Consider the following 23953-nt stretch of genomic DNA (forward strand, 5'->3'; position numbering starts at 1 on the left):
TAGGAGGCAGTCTCTCGCCTGTAGCAGCAGCCGCCGCATCGACAAGTGTTTGATGGGTTCATAGTCAATGTAGATCACTCTTTTGCACTCTTGACAACTCATAACTCTTCACAGATGTTATGCCATGATATTGCCAGCATCCAAGGAAGAATTTTGATTTTTATGCTCTCTCACCTTCAGTCAAGTACAACTGTATCCTGACTAGTGTCTGGCTACAGAACTGGTGTCGTTGGTCCGTAGTACCAGCTCAGTGCCTCCTCTAGGTGTTGTTTTCTTTGGCATTGTTGATCTATGACCTGTTGTGCCTCATGTGGAAGCTTATTTCCCTGAATATGGGAGCTGCCATCTTTTGGTGTCGCTAACCCCATTTTCCACCAGAGTTGTACAGTCTTCAAGAATAGGCTGGAAAACTCACTACAGAGTCAATTCCCTAGGGTTTCCAAAGCTAATAAACCATTTCTGCTCCATACATTCCTTTTTCTTTCCCCCTTTTCCTGAGAAAAGGGAAGAGGATGTGGGTGGTCCAAACCCATATGTTGCTGCCAAAACAGAATTATTCTCAGTGCAGCAGACGGTCCTGTTGCTCTCGTGGAAGTTCCTTGTAAGTGGATCTTTGTTGTAAAACTTCGCGGGGCATTCTTCCTACCTCTTCTGCTCAATTGCTGCATCTTAAAGCTGAAATAGAATCATTGTGATGCAACAAAGGCTGAGAAGTAATTGAATTTTAATAGAGGAGGAAAATGGAAAATTGACATGGAGACTCATAGAAGATAAACTGAAGCAGCTTACCCTGAACAACGGGGTTTTAAACATAGTGCCTGATTATTAGTTTTGGTTGTTTTCCCCTATGATGACTTAGATTTCTCCTCTACTCACTGGCAGACTCTCCCTTTGCACAATCCTGTTTTGTCTGGTAAATTTTATTCATCTTACAAGGCATGGCTCAAATATCCCCTATCTTTAAAGTCGTCCTTAATTCTCCTAAGACTCCCCAGACTTTCTTTGTGCTCTTACAGCACATTTTTTTATGTCACAGTAATAGAACATATAGGTATGGTCTTATAGACAACTTATGGTTGCCTTTTTACCCCTAGTAAATTAGGGATAAATGTCCCTCCATGGACCTTTCATTATCATGTTAAATTATACATGGTGTATATAGATATATCTATACATACCATGAAAAACATGATATAATGTCATATTATATATAATACTATGTATTATATAATACTTTTTAATGATATATTTTGGTGAAAAATTATTTCACTAACTGCTAATAATGAGAGACAGTAGAATGTAGTAATGAAACCATAGGCTCTGAAGTCAGACAGACCTGGGGTCAAATTCTGTGAAAACTCGGGCAACCTACTTAACTTCCCTGGACCTCAATTTTCTTATTTTTAAGAGAGGAATAATAATGATGCTTTGGGGGTGTGTGGATAATTTTCCCTCTAACCGTCTGAGTTCTTGGCTGAGACCTTCCTGTGATAAAAAACAATAAACAAGAGGAAAAATAAACAGAAGTTTACTATCATGTATACTTCCTGTATATATGGGAGATGCCTGGGAGAAATGAGTGACTCGGAGGCCACCACCTTAAATACCATCTTCAGCTAAAGACAAAAGAAAGGTGTCGGGGGAGGCCAGTTATAGGAGGTTACCAGGAAAAGCAAACAAGGGTAACATTATTATGCAGATTTAAGTGGGTGCCTTCTCCATTAATAAGATTCTGTTGTGATTTAGAGTCATCTTTCTCTTCCAGGTACACAGAGGGAGACACTCTTACAAAGAGAGATTTCCTTTATAAATGTAAATGTCCCTTACAGAAGGGTAACTTCTACTCTGGTTTTCAGAACTTCTCTTGTGTCTGATGTTTCTCAAAATGTTTAGCTCAAAATAATCCTTATGCCAAACAGGCATATTATGGGGTGGCATATTATGGGGTGGCATATTCTGCTACCCTTCAATGCTCACCTCAAAGAGTTGTTGTGAGGATTAAATGAGCTAATACATGTAAAGCCCTTAACACAATTCATGACACATATGCACTCAATAAACATAAGCTGTTATTGTATTATACACTACAAATGTATGTTCTGCTTTTTCATTAAACATTATTTAGTTAGACATTTCCAAAGAAATTTAACTGGCACATCAAAAATAACTCTAACTTTGGGGCTGGCCCGGTGGCGCAAGCAGTTAAGTGCGCGCGCTCCGCTGCGGCGGCCCGGGGTTCGCTGGTTCGGATCCCGGGCGCGCACCGACGCACTGCCACCGACGCACTGCTTGGTAAGCCATGCTGTGGCGGCGTCCCATATAAAGTGGAGGAAGATGGGCACCGATGTTAGCCCAGGGCCGTCTTCCTCAGCAAAAAAAAGAGGAGGATTGGCGGATGTTAGCTCAGGGCTGATCTCACAAAAATAAAAAAATAAAAAAAAAAATAACTCTAACTTTGTTCTTGATAAAATATAATTTTATCATGTGATAAAGCCCTTGAGTTTTAAAAAATATAAAATTGTGTTTTAGTTCTCTTCATCTCAAAAGTGTGAAAAGCTGTAACCCTGAGTCAATACCTGACGTTTATAAGACATCAACAGATTACTTAACTATCCCTCTGTTAAGCATAGAACAGAATAATTTATGAAATTAAATAATTAGAAACAATCTGTATGTCCAACAATAGCAGAATGGTTAGGTCATCTTGATGTAGCTTCTTGGTGGAATAAAATGCAGCCATTAAAAGTGCTGCCTCTTGCACACCCGTGTTTATAGCAGCACCATTCACAGCAGCCATGAGGTGGAAGCAACTCAAGTGTCCATCAATGGATGAATGGATGAACAAAATGTGCTATACACATATAATGGAGTAGTATTCAGCCTTTAAAAAGAATGGAATTCTGGGGCTGGCCCAGTGGCCAGTGGTTAGTGGTTAACTTTGTGCCCTCCACTTTGGTAGCCCAGGGTTGGTGGATTCGGACTTGGGCACGGACCTACACACTGCTCATCAAGCCATGCTGCAGTGGCATCCCACATACAAAATAGAGGAAGATTGGCATGGCAATGTTCCTCATCAAATAAATAAATAAACAAATAAATAATAAAGAGAACGGAATTCTGACTCATGCCACGATGTAGGTGAACCTTGAGGACATTATGCTAAGTGAAATAAGCCAGTCACAAAAAGATAAATACTATGATTCCACTTGTATGAGGTATCTAGAGTAGTTAAATTCATAGAGACAGAAAGTAGAATAGTGGATACCAAGGGCTGAGGGGAGGGGGAAATTGGGAGTTTTTGTTTAATGGATATAGAGTTTCAGTTTTGCAAGATGAAAAGATTCTGGAGATTGGTTGCACAACAATGTGAATATAGTTAACACTGCTGAACTATACTCTTAGAAGTGGTTAAGATGGTAAATTTATGTTATGTGTTTTTTAACACAATTAAAAATAATAATTAAAAAATGCTCTCTCTGAAGACTATGTAATGATATAAAAAGTGCTCCTGATAACAATGTAGAGGGAAACAATCAGGATATGAAAATATATAAGACATAGGATTATACCTCTGTAAACACTGTGTATTATCCAAAGTGCTTAGAGTGCCTGGGTTTCTGTGGAGCATTTTTTTTCCTATTTCTCATAGGTTTTATAGTGTGCTTATTATTGCTATTATCATTAAAAATGAATTTTTTAACATGCAAAAATAAAATGATCAGAAGGCAATACAGTTTTATCAGTTCATCATCATTCCATGGCACCCGGAGCAGGATCGCAGCCCACCTGCACCGGGTTCTGTTTCCCAGGTTTGCTGGAAAGCTTCTGTTTACTTCTAACCAGGCATAGCCCACGGTTGAATGGCTGCAGGGAGCATTCAGTGGGAACGTTTCAGGTTTAGTTCTTCCTTTGCATCCCTCCCACTAACTTTGTAGACTCTAGGAAGTACTGAGCCTGGAGAACAAATTATATTTTTACTACGGTTTTTATAGTTCCATGTTAAGCTTAATAATAAAATATACCAAAATAACACCCTGCAGTTACATGGTTTTGCATGCTTTAAGATTTGAGGGCACTTCGAGAAAGTTTATTTTCATTTATTTTTCTACCTTCCCTGGTAAGGGTGGTAATAAGTCATTTGTAAATGAGGAAACAGAGGAGACCTGATTTGCATCAAGGCTGCAAATCCTGAGTTAGGACAGAACCTCTGCATTTCTAGTCTGCTGCTCATCTCAATGAGTCTTGCTATCTACTTGTGGTAAGAGTATTTTACAGTTTTTTTAAAAATCCATTTAATGATTTGGTCAGAGGAGGTATCCTCAGTGCAGTTAACTCTTTCTTTTCTTTTGCTTCCTGTTTTTTTTCAGGCAGGAAATGTTTCGTGTGCCCTCAGCCTCTCCCGAGAGTTTCTTCTCTACAGTACGTAATAAGAAAAGATAAGCCACAGCTCTGATTTACCAGGAAATCCCTTCTGCCCCTGTCTTTAACCCTTGCAAGTGAAATACAGCTATCTATTTTTATTTTTCTAATTTTATAATCCAAGGCACATTTCTAATTTTGGATTAAATCTTACTTAGATACTGATCCATGCATCAGGGGGAGATTTTTCAGTTAGTTGGAAAATGTTAAGAAGAAGATATCAGCCTGTCCCTTTCCTCCTCCACTCCCCACCAGTTATATATCAGTGTTGCTTCAGTGGGGAACATTCCAGCACTGGGAGCCAGTTTCTTCAGAGACATTTAAAGACCCAGGTTTTGGGAGCAGACCTGAGAATGAATGAAATCAATGAGAGCTGTGTGTGCAAGGAGAGTGACTCAGCAGGATTATTCGCTTTGGTTGCTTTCCAAGAGATATCAGTTCTTCCCTTTTAACCAGAGCTCCCTTTGCTATGCAAGCATCCTGCCCAGTCAGCGCAGAGTTCAGCTACAGCCCTTTTCAGGGAGCACCTCACCAGAGTTAAACAGGAGTGAGACTTCCAAGCTTAGCTCTCTGCTTGGGTATTGTTGCTTACAATTTTAGTGGTAGATGGCTTCCCAGGTTTGCCTTTAATAAGATATTTAGATACTAAAATAAGTGCATAATCACTATTATGTTTTAATATTTATAAAGTATTTCATGTAGGACTTTACAATTGTATTTTTATCACTTTTTAATGAATCCTAGTAACATTATTTCATTCTGATAATTTGGCAAACAGTAGGATAAGGAATTAGCTGTATGGTTTTTGGAAACATGTGGGTGGTTAGTGGTCCAGCAAAGTAATAACCCAGCCGCCCCTTTATTTCTTTGTGCCGGATCTCTGCCTCTCCCAGAGAACCCAAATTGCGTACTATTATAAGTGGATAGATAGGACACAGCAAATTGAGATTCCCGGTTCCATTTCTGGCTTTGCAATATTTTCATTGGTGTTTTGGACTCACCACTTCCATTCTCCCAAACTTCATTTCTCTTCTTGTTAAAAAAAGGATGGTAATATCCATCCCCTCCTTTGCCAGGGTGGTGGCGGTGGTGGTTAGAAGCACATTGAGCTCCTCAGAGAAAGATGCTTTGGGAGCATTAGAATAATTTAGCCCTCCTTCTGAGATGCACTGAAAATTATGCGCAGGGGCTTAGCAGGCCATGGGGAGCTGCCAACCCACGGGGCACTTGCAGCTAAAGCGGGTACAAACAAGACACAAGACCCCTGTGGGAACTCAGGCTAGAACCAAAGGCTAGAACCCCTTTGTCCCATACTGCACTGCTCTGTGTCTAGGCCAGTTAGGAATTTTGAAGGCTGTAGTAGAGTTGGGAATGAATTAGCTTCTAATTCTTCAGGGAAGAATAGGTTGAGTCTCTCTGCTGTAGGCTTTGGCTCCCTGGACTTCTCTTTCATAGCACTTACTTGTCATGTCTCACTATAAGTAGTTATTTAATGTGTCTTTTCTCCCTTAGACTCTAAACTCTGGGAGGTTAGACTCTAGCACAGTGTTTGGTACATGGCAGATGTTCACTGAAGATTCATTGAATGGATGGGTAAATGAATGAATGAATGGAAGAATGAAGCTTCTTCCTTATACATAAAACTTACCATCACACTGTCAGAGCTGCCATCCTCATGATCCCTTGGTCTAAGAGTGTTAAGTACCACTTTCCTTCCCAAAGTCCCGTGTGCCTTCAGATCTACCAGGCCCAACTCAATCTCAGTTAATTACTCAATTAATACCAGGTTCTCTGGGCCGGCCCCGTGGCTTAGCAGTTAAGTTCACGCACTCCGCTACTGGCGGCCCGGGTTTGGATCCTGGGCGCGCACTGACGCACCACTTCTCCGGCCATGCTGAGGCTGCGTCCCACATACAACAACTAGAAGGATGTGCAACTAAGACATACAACTATCTACTGGGGCTTTGGGGGGAAAAAAAAACGGAGGAGGATTGGCAATAGATGTTAGCTCAGAGCCGGTCTTCCTCAGCAAAAAGAGGAGGATTAGCATGGATGTTAGCTCAGGGCTGATCTTCCTCACAAAAAAAAATATATACATATATCAGGTTCTCTTCTGGGAATGAGGGCCTCACATCCTCCTGTGCATGGACACAAGGAGTTATTCGGGGGTCCAGCTGCCCGTCATGTGCAACAGTGAAGCTGGTGGAAGCCTTGGCAGCACTCCCCGGACCAGTGTTTGTTAATCTGTATTATTCCTTGCTCTGATTTCTCCCAGGCCCAGATAATAAGAGGATGGCCAGGAATGTCTTGAAATATGAAAAGCTCTTGGCAGAGAGCCCCAACCAGGAGTTGGCTGAGGCTGTCATCCAGAGGCCCAATGTACCCCACCTGCAGACCAGAGACACCTACGAGGGGTTATGTCAGACCCTGGGTTCCCAGGTAGGATTCCATGAGGAAAGAGAAAGGGGGAACAGGCTTGGCTAGAGAGGAAAAAGGTAGAACTGGGACACTGGGAGGGGAAAGGGCTGATGCATTAAAAAAATATGAAGCTCACTTGGATGCATCAGTGACCACATTCTGAATCTCTCACATTCCAGTTTTTTATACCACAGTTCCCCTAAATTGGTTTCTGCTTCCAGACTCTTCTTCTCTTATGCTGATTCTAGTCTTTCCTTGCAGCCCACTCACTACCAGATCCCTAGCCTCTACTGCTCCTATGAGACCAACTCCAGCCCCTTCCTGCTGCTCCAGCCTGTCCGGAAGGAGGTCATGCACCTGGAGCCCTATGTTGTTCTCTACCATGACTTTGTCAGTGACTCGGAGGCTCAGAAAATTAGAGGGCTTGCAGAACCGTGGGTGAGTGTCCTCAAAGCCTGCCAAGAACTTCCCTTTGTGTATTCACATGCCTGGAGTTCAGGAATGTGAGCCTAGGCAGCCTGAACACTAGACACTTCATCAGTCCAGTTCAGAATGCCAACCATTCCATAAAACTAATCAATGGTGAAAAAATCACAGTAGTGGTTGCTTCTGGAAGGAGGGGATTGGCTGGGAAAAGGTAGAAGGAGATTTTCTGGGGTGTTGAAAATATGCTTTCACTATCATGTTAGGGATGTGGAGTACACAGCAGTATGCATTTGTTAAAACTCAGCAAATGGTACACTTGAGATGTGTGTGTGTCATTGTACATAAATTTAACTAAAAAAAATAAAAAGGAACCCCCCCCCCCCAATTTCAATCATTCCAGGTAATTGGTAGAAGAATAAAAAGAGTGAAATGAAAGGGCAAGGACGGATATCCTAGTACAGATTTACAGAATTACAGAGTACTTTATTTTGTTAAAGAGGAAACTGAGGCCCAGAGAGGGGAAGGGCCTTCATTAAGGGCACACACGAAGCTGGAGCCAGAACTGGAACTCAGTGGCCCATTGACTGCTGCTCTGGTGTTCTACCTCTTGTGTCAGTTAACTTAGGTTAAGTTATGTTTGGTAACAAGCAGCCTCAAAACCTCAGGGACAACAGCAGTAAAGGTTTGTTTCTCACTCACCATCACGTGTCTGTCTTGGGCTGGCTGCCCCGCACTGTCTTCACTTTGGGACCCAGCCTGACAGAGCAGCCTCTGTTTGGGACATTGGCCAGTCTCGTGGGAGAGGAAAAAGACAGAGATGGCAAACTACTAGCTGGCTCTTAAAGCTTCTGCTTGGACGTGCCAGACATTACTTCCGTCCTTGTTTCATCGGTTAAGGCCAAGTGTGTGGCCACCGCTGCAGTCAACACGGAGAGTATATCTAACCCTCCCCCCGGGAAGGTGCTGCGAGGCATCGCGCTGAGCTTGATGGCGATTGGGAGGGCACATTTAATCCTCCTCCAGGAGGTGTGGCAAATATTTAGAAAAATAATACAGTCTGCCTCACCACCATAAGCCTATTGCCTCCTTACAAATGGCACGTTCAGACTGTCTCAGAATTACATCCGTCATTGTGCCCTTGGTGGTGTGCTGTTCTTCCAGGCAGCCATTCAGTCGTTCATCAACAGAGCAGGGCCTGCTGAGTGCCCCACACTGTGCTGAGTGTGGGTTTTTACAGAGAGATTGAGTATCGGTCCTTTCCCGTTAGACATTTCCCATACACTGTGATGCGTGCAGGGAGCTGTGCTGTGGCAGCATAAAAAGTGGACCTTCCTCTGGGAGAAGGGCAGTTTGTTGAAGAGCAGATGGGAGGAGAGGAGGAAACAGAGGAGGCTTCCCCATGGATGTGAAATTCATCAGAGTGACAGGGCGGCAAAGGGTATTCCAGGAAGACAAAACCATCTGTGCAGGGGCCTGATCTGCAATGTGTTCAGAGAATGGGCGGACGCTCGGTGGCTGAAGTGTGCAGGGGCTGGAGTGGGAGGTGATAGAGATGAGGTTAGACGGTGAGACACCATTAGGAAGAGTCGTAAATACCATGCTGGGGAGTTTGGATTTTATCTCACAGGCAGGGAGAGAGCTGTGGGACGATTCTAAATAAGAGATTGGCCTGATCAAGTCTGCGGATTTTAAGGAACCCCCAGCAGAAACCTCTTGCTGGAGCTGCTAATCCCTGTCTGGTCTTTGGCTTAGCCAGGAATAAGCCCTTGCTTATACGGTGTGGCTGCCCCGTGGGACCTGAGCACAGACGCCTCAGTGGCTTGTGTTGGATTTATTTGCTTCCTATTCACTGTCCCTTTCCCAAAGAATGCTCTCTCGTCACTTCTCCCCCATCCACATCCTATCCATCCTTCAAGACTCAGCTGAAGCTCCATGCCTCCCTTGGCCCACTGGCCTGACCACTCTAGCCCACTTTCATTGGTTATTTCACTAGGAACATTTTTTCAGAGCACTTCTTGGGACCACATACAATATCCCGCCTCTGAACTCAAAGCTTTTGTTGTCAGTTGTTTGGTGCTTTCGTTTATTCTGCCATTTACATGTTGTCTGGTGTCACTAATAGTTTCATGGGTTAGCATCCTGTCTCCTCAACTAGACTGTAAACTAGCAGGGGTCACACATTGTCCTTCTTGAAATGCCTAGCCCTGTATTATGCCTGTTGCTGCCAGAGTATCTTTAAAAGTTCAAATCTGACCATGTCAAGCCCTTCCTTAAATTCTTTAATGGGTCATTTTTGTTCTCAAATGATTACAAAGCTCCTCGGCCTGGCTGCTGCCGACCCCTTCTGCAGCACGTCCCCCTTGCACTCAACACCCCAGCTGCACTAAATAACTTGCATCTCCATTAACGGGCCATGGTCTCTCTAGCCTCCCCACACACTCTTCCCTCTGCCTGAAACACTCTTCCCTTGGCCTCTTTTCAGCTGTATGATTCCGATTGTCTTTTGGACATCCTGAGAAGCCTTCTTGTCCCTCATAAGAATGGGCTAGATGTTCTTTCTCTATATTTCCATAGCACCCTGCACTAGCCCAGTAGGGCCCCATTGCATGACTTGGGTCTGCCTTCATATGTTGTATTTCCAGTGCCTACCACAGTGCTTAGCATAGAGAGCAACCAATAAATATTTGTCCCCCAAAATGAATGACTTGTAGGTGTACAATAAATAATTGTTGAAGGAATTAAGTGGAAGGCGGCTCCTTATTGGAGGGAGTGTTGGAGTGGAGATTCCCTAGGATTTTTTTTAAACCACTGATGTTGCCCTAAAAGAACAGAAGGGAGCATCTCTCCTCTGTGACTCTGTCCTCTCTCCTCTATGAATGACTCAGAGGAGGATGCTAGAACAGCTGGTGAAGGACTAGGGAGAGGCAGTGTCAGTCACCTACTGAGTTCCTGCATCCTGATGTCGTAGAATGATAGGCTGAGAGAGACTCCCAAGAATGTGTTGTTCACATGCTGTATTTTTAGCTGGGGAAATGGGTCCAAGGAAAGGAAGAGGCTTTTCCAAGGTTGTCTACCTGGTGTAGCAGCAAGAACAATAATATTACAGAAGCCTCTGAGAAGGAAAAGGGTGTCTGTCTTGTGTAGTTCATTGCCTCATGCTCTGCTCTGACTGTGTGTGAAGTGCCAGGGCTGGGTCTTTAAGCACCGTCTCTGGTTCATTCATTCCTTTGTTCATTTCACCAATATTGACCACCCACTCCCTGCCAGGCCTTCTCTGGACCCTGGGGATGCAGCACTGACAAAAGACCAAGTCTTTGCCCTCATGGAGCTGACATATGACACATGTAGAAGTAGACACATCCTTACGTAAATAAACAATATTTCTCTTTCTGTCTCTGGTACAGTGCTTTTGCAATTAGAAACCATTTATTTAAAAATAATTTAAAATTTATATCCAGACATTCAGAACAACTTAGAGACATTCAGTTAAATGAGTGACCTCGTACCTATTTGGGGTTTCTTCCCCCCGTAATCAGGGCAGTTGGAGCAAAACAGATTTTGATTCTCCGTAAGGAAAAGCTTTTGTTGGAATTGCTCAGAAGGAGCAGGCTGCCTCTGAGGGTGGAGACTTTCCTGTTGTTGGGAGTGTTCGTTTAATTTGACAAACATTAAATGCTTACTACCATCGGCCAGGCCCTGTGCCACTGGGATACAGAGTTGAATGAGAAACAGCCCTTGTTCTTACAGAACTCACAGTCTTGCAGATGCAAAAGGGATTCAAATATCACTTTATTTCAGTTCAACAAACTTTTATTGAGTGCTTAGTGTCTACCAGACATGATGCTAAAGGTTATTTTCAACTCTGAGATGTTTTTGTCACTTATTATTTTTTATTTTCAAGATTGATAGCTATCACTAAATTAGTAGTAGCATGTGCAAAATATCTTTTAATCAGGTGATTGTTAGGTTTATGTTTAAGAGAGGGGCATGTCTACGGAAATGACAGAGCCCTTCCCTTCTCATCGTAACCTTTTGGACTTTCTCTTACGTCCTTCACACCAGCTACAGAGATCCGTGGTGGCATCCGGTGAAAAGCAATTACCTGTGGAGTATCGCATCAGCAAAAGGTGAGAGGGGTCTTTCATTGGCAGGGACTCCAGTCATACCTGCTGCCCGCCCTCAGGCCTGTGGCACAGGTGATTGAAGGTCAGCAACAGCCATTCAGGTGCTGTCAGAGATGCCACTGGAGAACCTGTAGTTCACGTTAATATCTATATATTCTTGTTGAGAGGGAGAAATTTCCACTCCCCTCACCCAAGAGCCTTTCACAGGTTGTTATATGGTCTGAGGACTTAACTAGGAGGCCATTAGGGAAAGACTTGACAAACCTCCTATACCCTAAACCAAAAAATAAGGGTGTAGTTGTTCTTCCAACCAGGATTGCTTTTCCAGAGAATACAATCCTGTTCCCATTTGGAATTTGACTTTACAAGATTCCATTCCCACCTCTTGACTCATATTCAAAGCATGACTTGCCAACATTCAGGCAAGAAGGATGTCTAGAATCTCTAGACCTGATGGCTTTTCTAGAGGGGCCGATTCAGCTCTGAGAGCCCAGCTTTATCCCCTCCCCTCCATCCCTGCTCACCCCCCTGCAGCCCTTGATTTGCACTGTAAGGACAGGACTGATGATACAGTAAGAGGATGCGTCTCCATCGGAGCCATGGGAGACAGTGACGACAGCAGCCTTGGGGAGAGGCCAGACCTCAGGAGGGGTGGATAGTTTTTGTTGTCTGGGAAGTGAGGTGAGTGATGAAAGCTTTGATTCAGATTCATTTGGCTTAACTTATTTGGTCTAGTACATTTAGGGACCTTTCACATTAGGAGTTATTTTCAAAACCTTGGAAGGTCCATATGATCTCAGCTTCATTGCTTTTCTAAACTTTCTAACGTAGTGTCAAAGAGAAAATTCAACCTTCTATTTAGATTAATTGCTTTTAGGGGAGTAGGTGGTATTCTTTTTACTTTTCAGATAAAAAAACTGAGACACTCATTCTTCCCTCTCATCACTCTGACCTATTTGAATTTTGGCTCTATCCTCACAACTTCACTGGAACTGGTCCCCCACAGGTCACCAGTGAACTCCTAGTCGCCAAATCATTTTTCTGCCCACAAACCTTCACTGGCTGTCCGTTACCCACAAGGACCAGTTTTCTTACCACGGTGTCCTCAGCTTTCTACAAATGCCTTGAACCTACTTTTCCAGCCCTATCTCCCATTACTTCTTTCATAGACCAAATGCTTTCCCCTTTGTACATACTATGTATTGTTATACCTCCCTGTCTGTGCTTAGGCTGTTTCTTCAGCCTGGAGTACCCCTCTGTCTTTTCCATCTATTGAAATTTTATGCACTGTTCAAAATTTGACCTACATGTCAGCGTCTTACCTCAGTGCCCCAGTCAGAGTTAACGTCTCCTTCCTCTGTGCTCCCAGCACTTTACTTTAAAGGCTGTTTCTCATTTTTCATTCTACATTGATTTTTACTCAGTTATATTTGTGTCTTTTCCCGTGAGCTCTTTGAACACAATAGCCTTATCTTGGACATCTTTGTAAACCTAGGAGCACATAGCATAGCACTTCACATGCACTCCATATGAAAGAATGAACAAATGAATCCACCATTTATACAGTAAAGAAGTGGTCTTCCCATATCGTGCCCAGGCTCTTCCCTTCAGAGCCCTCGTCGTCTTCCCAGGAGGCTGACTGCCTTTTCTTGGGGAGCACTTCCTCACTTCCCAGCAACCTACATTCTCATTCCAAATCCTCCACTTTGTCAGAAGCTCAAAAAGACATTCAGGGGAAGGGGCTGAACTTTGCTCTTTGGCCTTTGAACTATCCTGATTTGTCTTGGAATAGAGCAGAAAAGCAGAGATTTTTCTGTGTTTTACAGCAATCACTAATATACAGCTTACAAACCATCTTCATAAGCATTATCGCTCACGATCTTCACAACTCTGTGAAGTAGGTATCATTATCATCCCATTTTATGGATGAACACACTGAACCTTAGAGAGGTTAAAGGTTAAGTGCCTGACGTAGGGTCACACGGAGGATCAGAGACTGGTCTTACTAGTCTGAATCCAAAGCTTTTTCCATTGCACTCAGCTCCCTCTGTTGAAATGTCTCTAAAACAGAGCAGTTTTAAAGGCAGGGTTTGTCTTTTTCTTCTTTGTATCCCAGTGCCTTGTGCTGTGAACCTTCACTCTGTAGCCTCAGCGCCTGGTGCAGGGCCTGACATTCAGTAGGCCTCAGAGAAGGTTTGTTGAGTGAATGAACATGTGAATGTTGAGATAGAGACAGAATGGACTGGGCAGACTTAACATGAGTGAGTAGGTAATTAAGCATTAGTGTTTATCTTCCTCTCCTGCTTTCCTCCCTCCCTCACTCCTTCCCTTCCCTTCCCCTTCCTTCCTTCCTTCCTTCCTTCCTTCCTTCCTTCCTTCCAGCAATTGACATCATTCATTCATTCACAGACATTTAGTCATTTCTAGCATCAGATCATTGATGCTCCAATCTGTGGTGTGTTTTAGTGCCTGGCTGAAGGACACCGTTGACCCAATGCTGGTGACCCTTGACCATCGCATTGCTGCCCTCACGGGCCTTGATGTCCAGCCTCCCTACGCAGAGTATCTCCAGGTGGTGAACTATGGAATCGGGGGGCACTATGAGCCTCACTTTGACCATGCTACGGTAACTATGGGGTCAATGACCAATCTCCTGGGTGGGGAACCAGAGTGTTATTTATTTCTCTGAGGCAGAGCTCTTACAGGGGTCTCAGGGAATAAGTGAAATCTTAGAACAAAAGTTCTTGTTCCAGAAAGATCTGAAAGCCTTGGTTTCAAGCTGATTGCTGCTGACTCATTTTCTTATGTGCCACCGTCCTCCTCTCCAAAATTTGCTAGTGGGGAGAAGAATGTGGCCTATCATGGAGTCTTCTGTTCTGCTTCACTCAGGGACTTCCCAGTGAAGATTGTCCTTCCTCCAGTCACTCCTTTCCTCATGATCTCAACTGCCCGTCTTTGCTGACAGATACTCAACAACTAATTTTTGAGGATTAAAAGATCCCCCCGAAATTGTTGTATAGATTCAACCTAAACTATATTAAAATCACAAGAGGCTTATTTTTATTGAAATTAACAAGCGGATCCTAAAATGTATATGGAAATGCAAAAGACCTAGAATAGCCACAACAATTTGAAAAAGAACAAAGCTAGAGGACATACACTCCCTGATTTCAAAACATAATATAGAGTTACAGTAATCAAGGCACTGTGTTATTGGTGTAAGGATAGACACATAGGTCAATAGAACAGAACAAAGAGTCCAGAAATAAACCCACATGTTTATGGTCAATTGATTTTTGACAAAAGTGCCAAGGAAATTCAATGAGGAAAAGACATCTTTTCAACAAATGGTACTGGAACAATTGAATATCTATTTGTGAAATAATAGTAATAATAACAACAACTTTAGACCCTTGCCTCACACCATGTACAAAAATTATCTCAAAAAAATCATAGACCTAAACGTATAATTCAAAACTATAAAAGTGTTGGAAAAAAACATAGAGAAAATCTTTGTGACCATGGGTTAGGCAAAGATTTCTTAGATAGGATACCAAAGCATGATCCGTAAAAGAAAAATAAAAGTGATAAATTGGACCTCATTGAAATTAAAATCATTTGATTTTCAAAACACCATTAGAAAATGAAAAGATAAGCCACCAACTAGGGGAAAATATTTGCAAATCATATATCTGATAAAGGACACGTTTCCAAAAATATAAAGAACCCTTATAACTCAATAATGAGACAACTCAGTTTTTTTTAATGGGCTTCTTTGAATTAATACTTTGAATAGGTTGGTAATCAAATAGATTATTTGAATGGGCACTTCACCAAAGAAGATAAATGAATGGCTAATAAGCACATGAAAAAATGCTCAACATCATGAGGGAAATGAAAATCAAAACCACATAAGATAGCCCACTGCACTCCTATTAGAGTGGCTGAAATAAAAAGGATCATTTCAAGTGTTGATGAGGATGTGGAAGAAGGGAAACTCTCATGCAGCGCTGGTGGGAAGGTAAAATGGTACAGCCACTTTGGAAAATAGTTTGGCAGTTTCTTAAAAAGTTAAACATACACCTACATGTGGTCTAGCCGTTTTACTCCTAGGCATTTTATCCAAGAGAAATGGAAATGTTTGTCCATACAAAGACTTGTACAAGAACGTTTATAGTTAAAGTTTATATTCTTGGTAATAGCCAAGAATAAGAAACAACCCAAATGTTTATCAACAGGTGAATGGATAAACAAAAATTTTTTTTTTTTTGCTGGGAAAGATTCTCTCTGAGCTAACACCTGTTGCCAATCTTCCTCTTTTTTTTTTTCCTCCCCAAAGCCCCAGTACATAGTTGTATATTCTAGTTGTAAGTCCTTCTAGTTCTTCTATGTGAGCTGCCGCCACAGCATGGCTACTGACAGACAAGTGGTGTGGTTTCACACCTGGGAACTGAACCTGGGCTGCTGAAGCAGAGTATGTCGAACTTTAACCACTAGGCCATCAGGGCTGGCTCTAAACAAATTTTTTTATATTCACACAATGGAATATACTCAGCAATAAAAAGGAATGATACGTCCAATAACATAGATGATCCTTAAAAACACTGTGCTAAGTGAAAGAAGCCAAACACAAAAGACTATTTATTTTATGATTCTATTTATATGAAATTTCTAGAAAAGGCAAAACTATAGAGACAGAAAGCACATCAGTGGTTGGCCAGTCTTGAGGGTGGGAGTAGGAATTGACTGCAAACTGACATGAGAGAACTTTTTCAGCTGATGCAAGTGTTTTAAAATTCGATTGTGGGAATGGTTGCACAACTGTTAAAATTTACTAAAACTCATTGAAAAGTACTCTTACAATGGGTGAATTTTATGGTATGTAAGTTATATCTCAATTAAACTGTTCTATGACAAAAGAATGTGTCTCTTCAGCAAATAATTGGGGACTCCAGTCTTATGACTTGGTGTTCCTACAGAATAATTATCTGTAATAGTTTATATATTAATTTCTTTATTTCATTGAGAACCTGAAGGTACAATTAACCCCTCATATAGTACTTTCACTACTGACAAGCAATTCTGTTTGATTAGCTTACAATTCACTTATATGAGTATCTAATAAACTAGTAAAAGAAAAAAAGTATATTGAGTACCTGCCAACAAAGATGGGCACATACTCTACCAGGTATAGCTCAAGGCTGTATCCTGTCTGTGACACCCCCATTTTTCTCCTCCCTGTATTATGGTGGAATCCTGGCTGTTACTCTGGTGCCGTCTGCGTAAAATAATGATGTCTTCTATTTTTGTCTCAGTCACCAACCAGCCCACTGTACAGAATGAAGTCTGGGAACCGAGTTGCAACATTTATGATCTATGTGAGTCTTGCTTTGGAGGGACTAGGGCTTGTTACTTAGTGACTATTTATATTGCTTTTATTTTATGGTTTTCAAAGCAATATCAGATATTGATTTTATCTGACACAGCACAAAAATCTCCAGGACTTTTGTGAATTTCAGATAGCATTTTTGTTAGGCATTATAGGAGATATAAGGAAATATAAGTCAGAGTTCCTGCCCTCAAAGAGCTTACAGTGTGTAGACCTAAATATAACCTTGTTGCAGGTAGTGAGTATGTTGGGAAGTGGGGTTACACTGGAGGCCGAGAGATCCTGGAACCTGACCAACACAGGAAGAGGACGTGAGAGTCTCTCTCTTTGAGGTCCATAGACTAGTTGGTGTTGAAAAGCATGGACCTATAGATGAGGTTGTGGAGCTGTGAGGAGAAAGAGAGAAGAGAAACGAGGCAGCTAAGATTGCAAGAGGGAAGAACAGAGATGCCTACAGAGAAAGTCAGTAAGTGTTGCTCTCTCATATGTAGTGAAAATTCTCTTCCTTATCTCCCCATAAAATCTTCAGCAAAATCTTCCTTACAGCCCCTTAAAAAATAAATTGGCCTCTTTTCCTAATTTCTGACCTGATCCTACAGGATTTGGACCCGGTCTTTATTATCTCACCTAGCCCCTTACCTTCAGATCATGTGGATTTACCTCCTTCTCTATGGACAAGTCATAATTTCAGTCATCTGTCACTTAAATTATGAGAGGAGTATTACTGTCAACTGAAGGGATAAACACGCTAAGTAGAAGGTCTCTACATAATACCCAAAGATGAAGTCCTGGTTTCAGACTCTTTAGACTAACAGGCACTCCGCCCTAGCATTCCCTCTTTTCTTGGTGCAATAGCTGGTCTCCACAGTGCAGCCACGAAAGGGCAATCAGAGGCCGGCACTCCATAGTCTTTAGTGCTGGCAATTCTCATGTATTTCTTCATATGGCTCTGTTTTATACATCCTGCAGAACTGGAAGGCTGCCACTTCCAATGGCGTCTAGCCTCTAGTGGTCATTCTGAGTGTTCTGACAGGCACAGAGGGATAGCTGACGTCAGCTCTCAAGGCAGGGAGCATGTCTTGGATTGACAGCTGGTTGCATCTCTGGCTGATGACTCAAGCTGGCATGGGATGTCACAGGCAGTGAGGAACATTGATATCAACCAAAGAATAGGACATCTAGGGGCCAGTATCTCTCTGTTCTTTGCCTCCCTAATATCTCCTACAGCTGGTTCCCTGGTTACAGAGGCCCAGTTACTATTTTAAGGGTAGTGTGGATGCAAGAGCCCAGCAATTTTAAATGGCAAATGCACGTGTGTGTATGCACGTGCTCACACACACGTGCATATGCATTTGGGTTTTACGCATTTGAGACACAGTGGAAGGGAATGTGCTTTGGGTTTGGAGTCAGTTGGCCTAATTCTGGTTTGGCCACTTCATATGTGTCCTCAGCACAAATCACATCAATTCTTTGACCTTTTTTTCTTGCCCTGCACCTCCTCACAGGGTTGTCATGAGGATATGATGAGATAATGTAAAGGGATTTCACTCTGTAAAGTTTGTTTCTATCGTTGTATCCCACAAAGCGAGTATAGGACCCCAAAAAGGGGCGTCAGCTTTGTGGCACCTAGGAAGTGCTAGGTTATGCCCAATTATTTCATCTTCAGGTTGGGGTAAAGACCATCATAAACATTTCTAATTTTATTTATTTATTTATTTTTTTCCCCCAAAGCCCCAGTAGATAGTTGTATGTCATGGTTGCACATCCTCCTAGTTGCTGTATGTGGGACACGGCCTCAGCATGGCCGGAGAAGCGGTGCGTCAGTGCGCACCCGGGATCCGAACCCGGGCCGCCAGCAGCAGAGCGCACGCACTTAACTGCTAAGCCACAGGGCCGGCCCCATCATAAACATTTCTAAAGACAAATAGTAAAGTGTGTGAAGAACATAAGAGTAATACTGTAGGGAGAAAATAATCCTTAAGATATGCAGAGGATTGAGTTATAATGAAGTTAGTGATTTTCTGCTCAGACTGGATATAAGATCACTCCCAGTACAAAACAGTGGAAGGTTTACAGAGCGAAGATTTCCCTCCCCTCCCCACAGATCTCATAATCCTGTTCATTAGTTTCATAGCATGCAGATCATATTCTCTTTTTAATTTGTTGGATAAGTCTTTCCTTCCCACTATACTGTGAAACCACAAGTAAAGGAATGCAGCAAAGTCCAGGTTCCCCCTGTTGCATCTTGCTTACACCCACAGTGGCTGACAATGGGGGTTAGAACAGAATCATCCAGTTTGTTAGTTACTTAAACACAAGGAGCAAATTGTTGCTCTCCTCACCCTTCCCAAAGGGCTATGGGGGAGCCAAGAAATTCTAAAAATCACTACTGCCATTTCCAGGTTCTGAATCCCCCAGTCAGTTCAGGTTCCTCCAACAAATGCCAACATCCTACCTCCTATAGCCCTTGCTGTGTAACCCAAGTGAATATGGTGGGATCTGTGAATGTTCTGGTAGGCAAAGCAGTTAGCCAGGGTGAGGTAAGACTGTCACTCTCATGTTGTGGTGCTGGTGAGAAAATAATTCAGCAGGATGTATCCAAAGTGTTCAACATGTGCATACACTTTTCACCCAATAATACCAGTGTTCAGACTCTTTCTATGAACACAATCTAAAATGAAAAAATAATTTTATTAATTAAGATGTTCAATGCAGTGTTGTTTATAATAGTAAACATTTGGAAATAACCTGAATGTTCAAGAGTACATCATAAAGGCTATGAGCAGGGACTTTGTAGTTAGCACTGGCTCCATTCAAATCCTGGCTCAATCACCGAAGAGTTATGTGACCTTTTGTAAAGTACTTAATCTCTCTGAGACTCAATTTCTTCATCTGTAAGATGTGAATAATGACAATAACAATCCTAACTTATAGGATTGTTGTGAGGAATAAGTGGGATAATATATTTGTAAGAACATATAGTCAGTGCTTAATAAATGTCAATTATTAGTATGCAAACTATAATAGTGCTTTTTTTCCTGGATGGTAAGATGATGAGTAATATTATTTTTAAGTATTTTCCTGTATTTTTCAAAATTTTCTTGTATTTTTTGACAATCAGAAAAAAATCTTCATATTAAGAAAACACATCCATAGTTCTAGAATATACCAGTGGTGAAACTCTTAGCTGAGGTTACCTAGAGAGGGACTGAGTGATCTGGGAAACACACTAAAGATGCAATCAGCATCCTATGATGCCCAGCTTTCAAACTAATCGTTGTAGTCTAAACAGTATTCTGCAAGCCACAGGTCATGATCTATTAGTGGGCTGTGAAATAAATTTAGTGGATCTGGTCTGCATTTAAGAAATCTGAACTAGAATAGAATAAAATAAAATGGCAAATAACAGAGGGTCTCTCATGTAGTAAGAATGTTTTATGAAACTTTTACTTCAGGGGTGTGTGTGTATGTGTGTGCCCTGGGTCGTGATATAAACTATATTTCTTCCTGAGGGTCTCAAAGTTTGAATTGACTTATTGTAGCCCTCAATAAGGATGTTAGCTGGAAGGATAAAGAAAGGGGGAATTCCTAAATGTTATCCTGTAGTGGCCCTATAGGCAAACACCCATGCCATTGAGTAGGCTCCCTTAATTCCTAAATTGGGTGATTGTCCCTCAATAAGTATTTCTCCCAGAGTTGAAATAGGGGAACAAAGGAGGGAATCTATGCAGAAATGACATAAGATGTTAAGTAGGGCAGAGTAGGGCAGTTGGAGGCTATTTCAACTCGGGCTCTTCCTCTGGCATTGTAGCTGAGCTCCGTGGAAGCAGGAGGAGCCACAGCCTTCATCTACGCGAACTTTAGCGTGCCTGTGGTCAAGGTGAGTCGGGGTCTGGTCCCAACAGATGGTGGCTGTAAGAGTGAAGCACTAACACCCTAGCTTTCCTGCTGTCTCTGATTGCAAGCTTATTCCTGGGAGGGGGAACAAAAGAGATCTTCCCTGATTCCCAGAATCAAAGATAATTCTCAGTCTTCTTGATGACCACAATACCTGTGCCTCTATTTTTTATTGTATTTACACTTATATAACAAGTAGATAATTACGTCTGCCTCCCCTATTACAATAGAACTGCTCAAAGGTAAGAACTCTATTTTATTCACCTTTAGATCCTCTACAGCAACTGATCTCTTCAGTCATTCATTCAGTAAACATCGAGGGCTGGAGACACTGAGGGTACTGAGGAAAACTCAGTCCTTGTCCCCCAGGAGCTCGCAGAGAAGGTCACAGGCAGTAACAACGTATTGCAATAAGAGCTATGAAATCAAGTGAGACACAGAGGAGGGTCATGTGGGAAGAGGTTTGTTGAAGGAATGAATATTTCCCCCAGATTTCAGATCAATCAGAATTAGGTAACGGTGACAGCCCTTACCTAACTCAGGAATTCATGCCTTTAAAGCACTTAGCACAGTGCCTGGCGCATCCTAAGCTTGTCAATAAGTAAATGCTGGGTGTCTATGAAAACTCAGGGAGTTGACGTCTCTCCTAGGCTTGGGAATGCATAGGCTGTCACTGCATCCTGGAAAGCTCTTTATTACCTTGGGCTTTGTCTACATCTAATGGCCAAGGTTAAAGTAACTCTATAGGAAGTGTGTAGGAAAAACAGCTGTTTAGGGGGAAAAAAAGAACATATAGGATTTGGAGTCAAGACACCTAGGTTTGAGTCGTGACTTTGCTCTGTCTTAGTTGCATTATTTAAAGCCCGTAAGCTCCAACTGCCTTGTTGGTAAAGTGGGGATAATGATAATGCTTGCTTCCTGGGGGTGTCATAAGGAAGGGTAAGCGTCTGAATTAAGTCAGTTCTTAGTTGTATGAAGGATGTTTTGTTCTACCTTGTGGTTTTTGTTGAGTGCCTCTCCTCAGTGATCCAATGACACCCTGTGCTCACCTTTCTCCTAGCTCTTGTCACACTGTCTTGACCTAGTCTGTTTTGTTTTGTTTTGTTTTGTTTTGTGAGGAAGATCAGCCCTGAGCTAACATCCATGCCAATCCTCCTCGTTTTGCTGAGGAAGACCGGCCCTGAGCTAACATCTATTGCCAATCCTCCTCCTTTTTTTCCCCTTTTTCTCCCCAAAGCCCCAGTAGATAGTTGCATGTCATAGTTGCACATCCTTCTAGTTGCTGTATGTGGGACGTGGCCTCAGCACGGCTGGAAAGCAGTGCCTCGGTGCGCGCCCAGGATCCGAACCCAGGCCGCCAGTAGCGGAGTGAGCGCACTTAACTGCTAAGCCACAGGGCGGGCCCCTGGTCTGTTTTTGTATCTGTCTCTCCCACAAGACTGTGAGCTCCCTGAAAGCAGAATTGGACACAATTTGTCTCTGCATCCTCAGGGCCTGGAGCAGAGTAGGCCCTCAATAAATGACGTACGCGTGAATGAATGAGTAAATGGCAGCTTAGGCCATTTGGTGCCATTTTATGCATGCCTTGCCCCCAGTCTGCATGGACAGTTTTCCTGTTTAATGACATGCATGCATTTGTTCTCAGTCATGTGCTTCCAAAGGACTAAGATTCTGGGTTGACCCTCCCTGGGGCGGGGCCCTCTTGTTTTCAGAATGCAGCACTGTTTTGGTGGAACCTGCATAGGAGTGGTGAAGGGGATGGCGACACACTTCATGCTGGCTGTCCTGTCCTGGTGGGAGATAAGTGGGGTAAGATCTGCCTTTCTGGACATGAGAATGGGGTGAAGGGTTTGGAGTAAAGTGAAATGGGGGTGGATGGAAAGTAGCATAGGCTTTTCATTCTAAAAGCTTCATTACAGTGCCACATTATATTGAGATGATCAGATTCTGGGTTAGTTGCCCCCAGAATTGGGAGCCCCAAAAGGGGAGGGATCCTGTCACAGAGCAGGTATCAGAAAAAGTTTATTGACCTGACCAGATACGCCTTGATCCCTGAACACAGCTGAGGAGGAATATGGTGCTGAGTTGCAGCCCCCAATCCAAGGAGAGAACCATCAAGCCATTAACTCCACCATTTCATGCCTCCCCATGAGGAGATGGTCAGACGAGGAAGAGAAAAATAAGCAGTGGACGTGTTTATGTCATATATGTGTCCAAGAGCACTTAGTCCCGAAGACAGAAAAAGAAGGAGAAGAGGGACTTTATGCTGAGATGGACATTGCCAGGAGAAGCTGCGCCTTTCCCCTCGTTACTCTGGAATGGCACTGTGGGGGAGGTGGGCTTTTAGGAACCACATGAATGAAGGATGAGTGACGTTAGTACCCACAAGTTTGAAAATTAGTCTGTAGTAGACAGGACCTGTCAGGGACTTTTTCCAGGGGACAGTTTGCTATTTATCTCTGCTGGAGGCAACATCTTGTGGTCCATAGCAGAGCTGGGACGAGGGTGAGGCAAGTGAGCTGCCCAGGGTGCAGAATTTAAGGAGGCCCTCACACGACCCTGTGAGTGAGCACTGCTACTGTTCGCTCTGCTGAGCCTGCTCTCTTCTTCCTCCATTCTCTCCCAGTGGCCAACAAGTGGATACATGAGTATGGACAGGAATTTCGCAGACCCTGCAGCTCAAGCCCTGAAGACTAAAGTGTTGGCAGAGAGAAGTTGGTGGAGTCTGTGGCTTTCCAGAGAAGCCAGAAGCCAAAAGCTAGGGTGAGAGAGGAAAAAGGAGAGAGACCTTCTGGAAGAGGCCCTTGGCATTGCCTGTTACTTGCAAATGGGAGACAAGGAAGTGGTCTTTACCAAGGGACACCTGAGAACTTACATTGTTTCTCCTCAAACCATGAGAGTTACAGCAGAATGAACAATACAAAGGAGGGGCAAGAAGGCTGGAGAGAGAAGTTTCTGGAGCTCAGACACTCTCTGTTGGGAACAGGACATATCAAAAGTCTCTGGGGTTTGGTCAGTAGGGCTTTTGCCACTTTGAACCTTGACCTCGGGGGTGCAGAAGTGGCAATGAGGACGCCTGCGGGAGGGGGCTAGCCTGACTGCCGTGGCTTTTGCCCTTCTACTCACTGACTTCTGCTGAAGACTGAGCAGGGAGTGGCTCTAATCAGCAGTGTACCTCATATCATGATTGTTTTTTAAGCAGAAAGCAACTTCTTTTTTTTTTTGTATGATGATTTTTTAATACAGTCATTAAAAATGTTTACAAATCATTTTTCACAAC

General features: G+C 42.9%; 1 protein-coding gene across 1 annotated transcript in view; it reads left to right on the plus strand.

Moving 5' to 3' along the window:
* Nucleotides 1-23475, plus strand: part of P4HA3 (prolyl 4-hydroxylase subunit alpha 3) — a 36919-nt gene extending 13444 nt beyond the window's left edge. The window contains exons 5-13 of the mRNA XM_058545613.1: nt 4368-4419; nt 6695-6858; nt 7099-7275; nt 11326-11390; nt 13854-14013; nt 16703-16765; nt 20588-20656; nt 22386-22482; nt 23300-23475. Coding sequence (XP_058401596.1) covers nt 4368-4419; nt 6695-6858; nt 7099-7275; nt 11326-11390; nt 13854-14013; nt 16703-16765; nt 20588-20656; nt 22386-22482; nt 23300-23370 — 918 coding nt within the window. The 3' untranslated portion in view covers nt 23371-23475. The remainder of the gene's footprint in view (nt 1-4367; nt 4420-6694; nt 6859-7098; nt 7276-11325; nt 11391-13853; nt 14014-16702; nt 16766-20587; nt 20657-22385; nt 22483-23299) is intronic.
* The last annotated feature ends 478 nt before the right edge of the window (nt 23476-23953 follow it).

The sequence above is a fragment of the Diceros bicornis genome, chromosome 7 (assembly GCF_020826845.1).
Source record: "Diceros bicornis minor isolate mBicDic1 chromosome 7, mDicBic1.mat.cur, whole genome shotgun sequence".
NCBI lineage: Eukaryota > Metazoa > Chordata > Mammalia > Perissodactyla > Rhinocerotidae > Diceros > Diceros bicornis.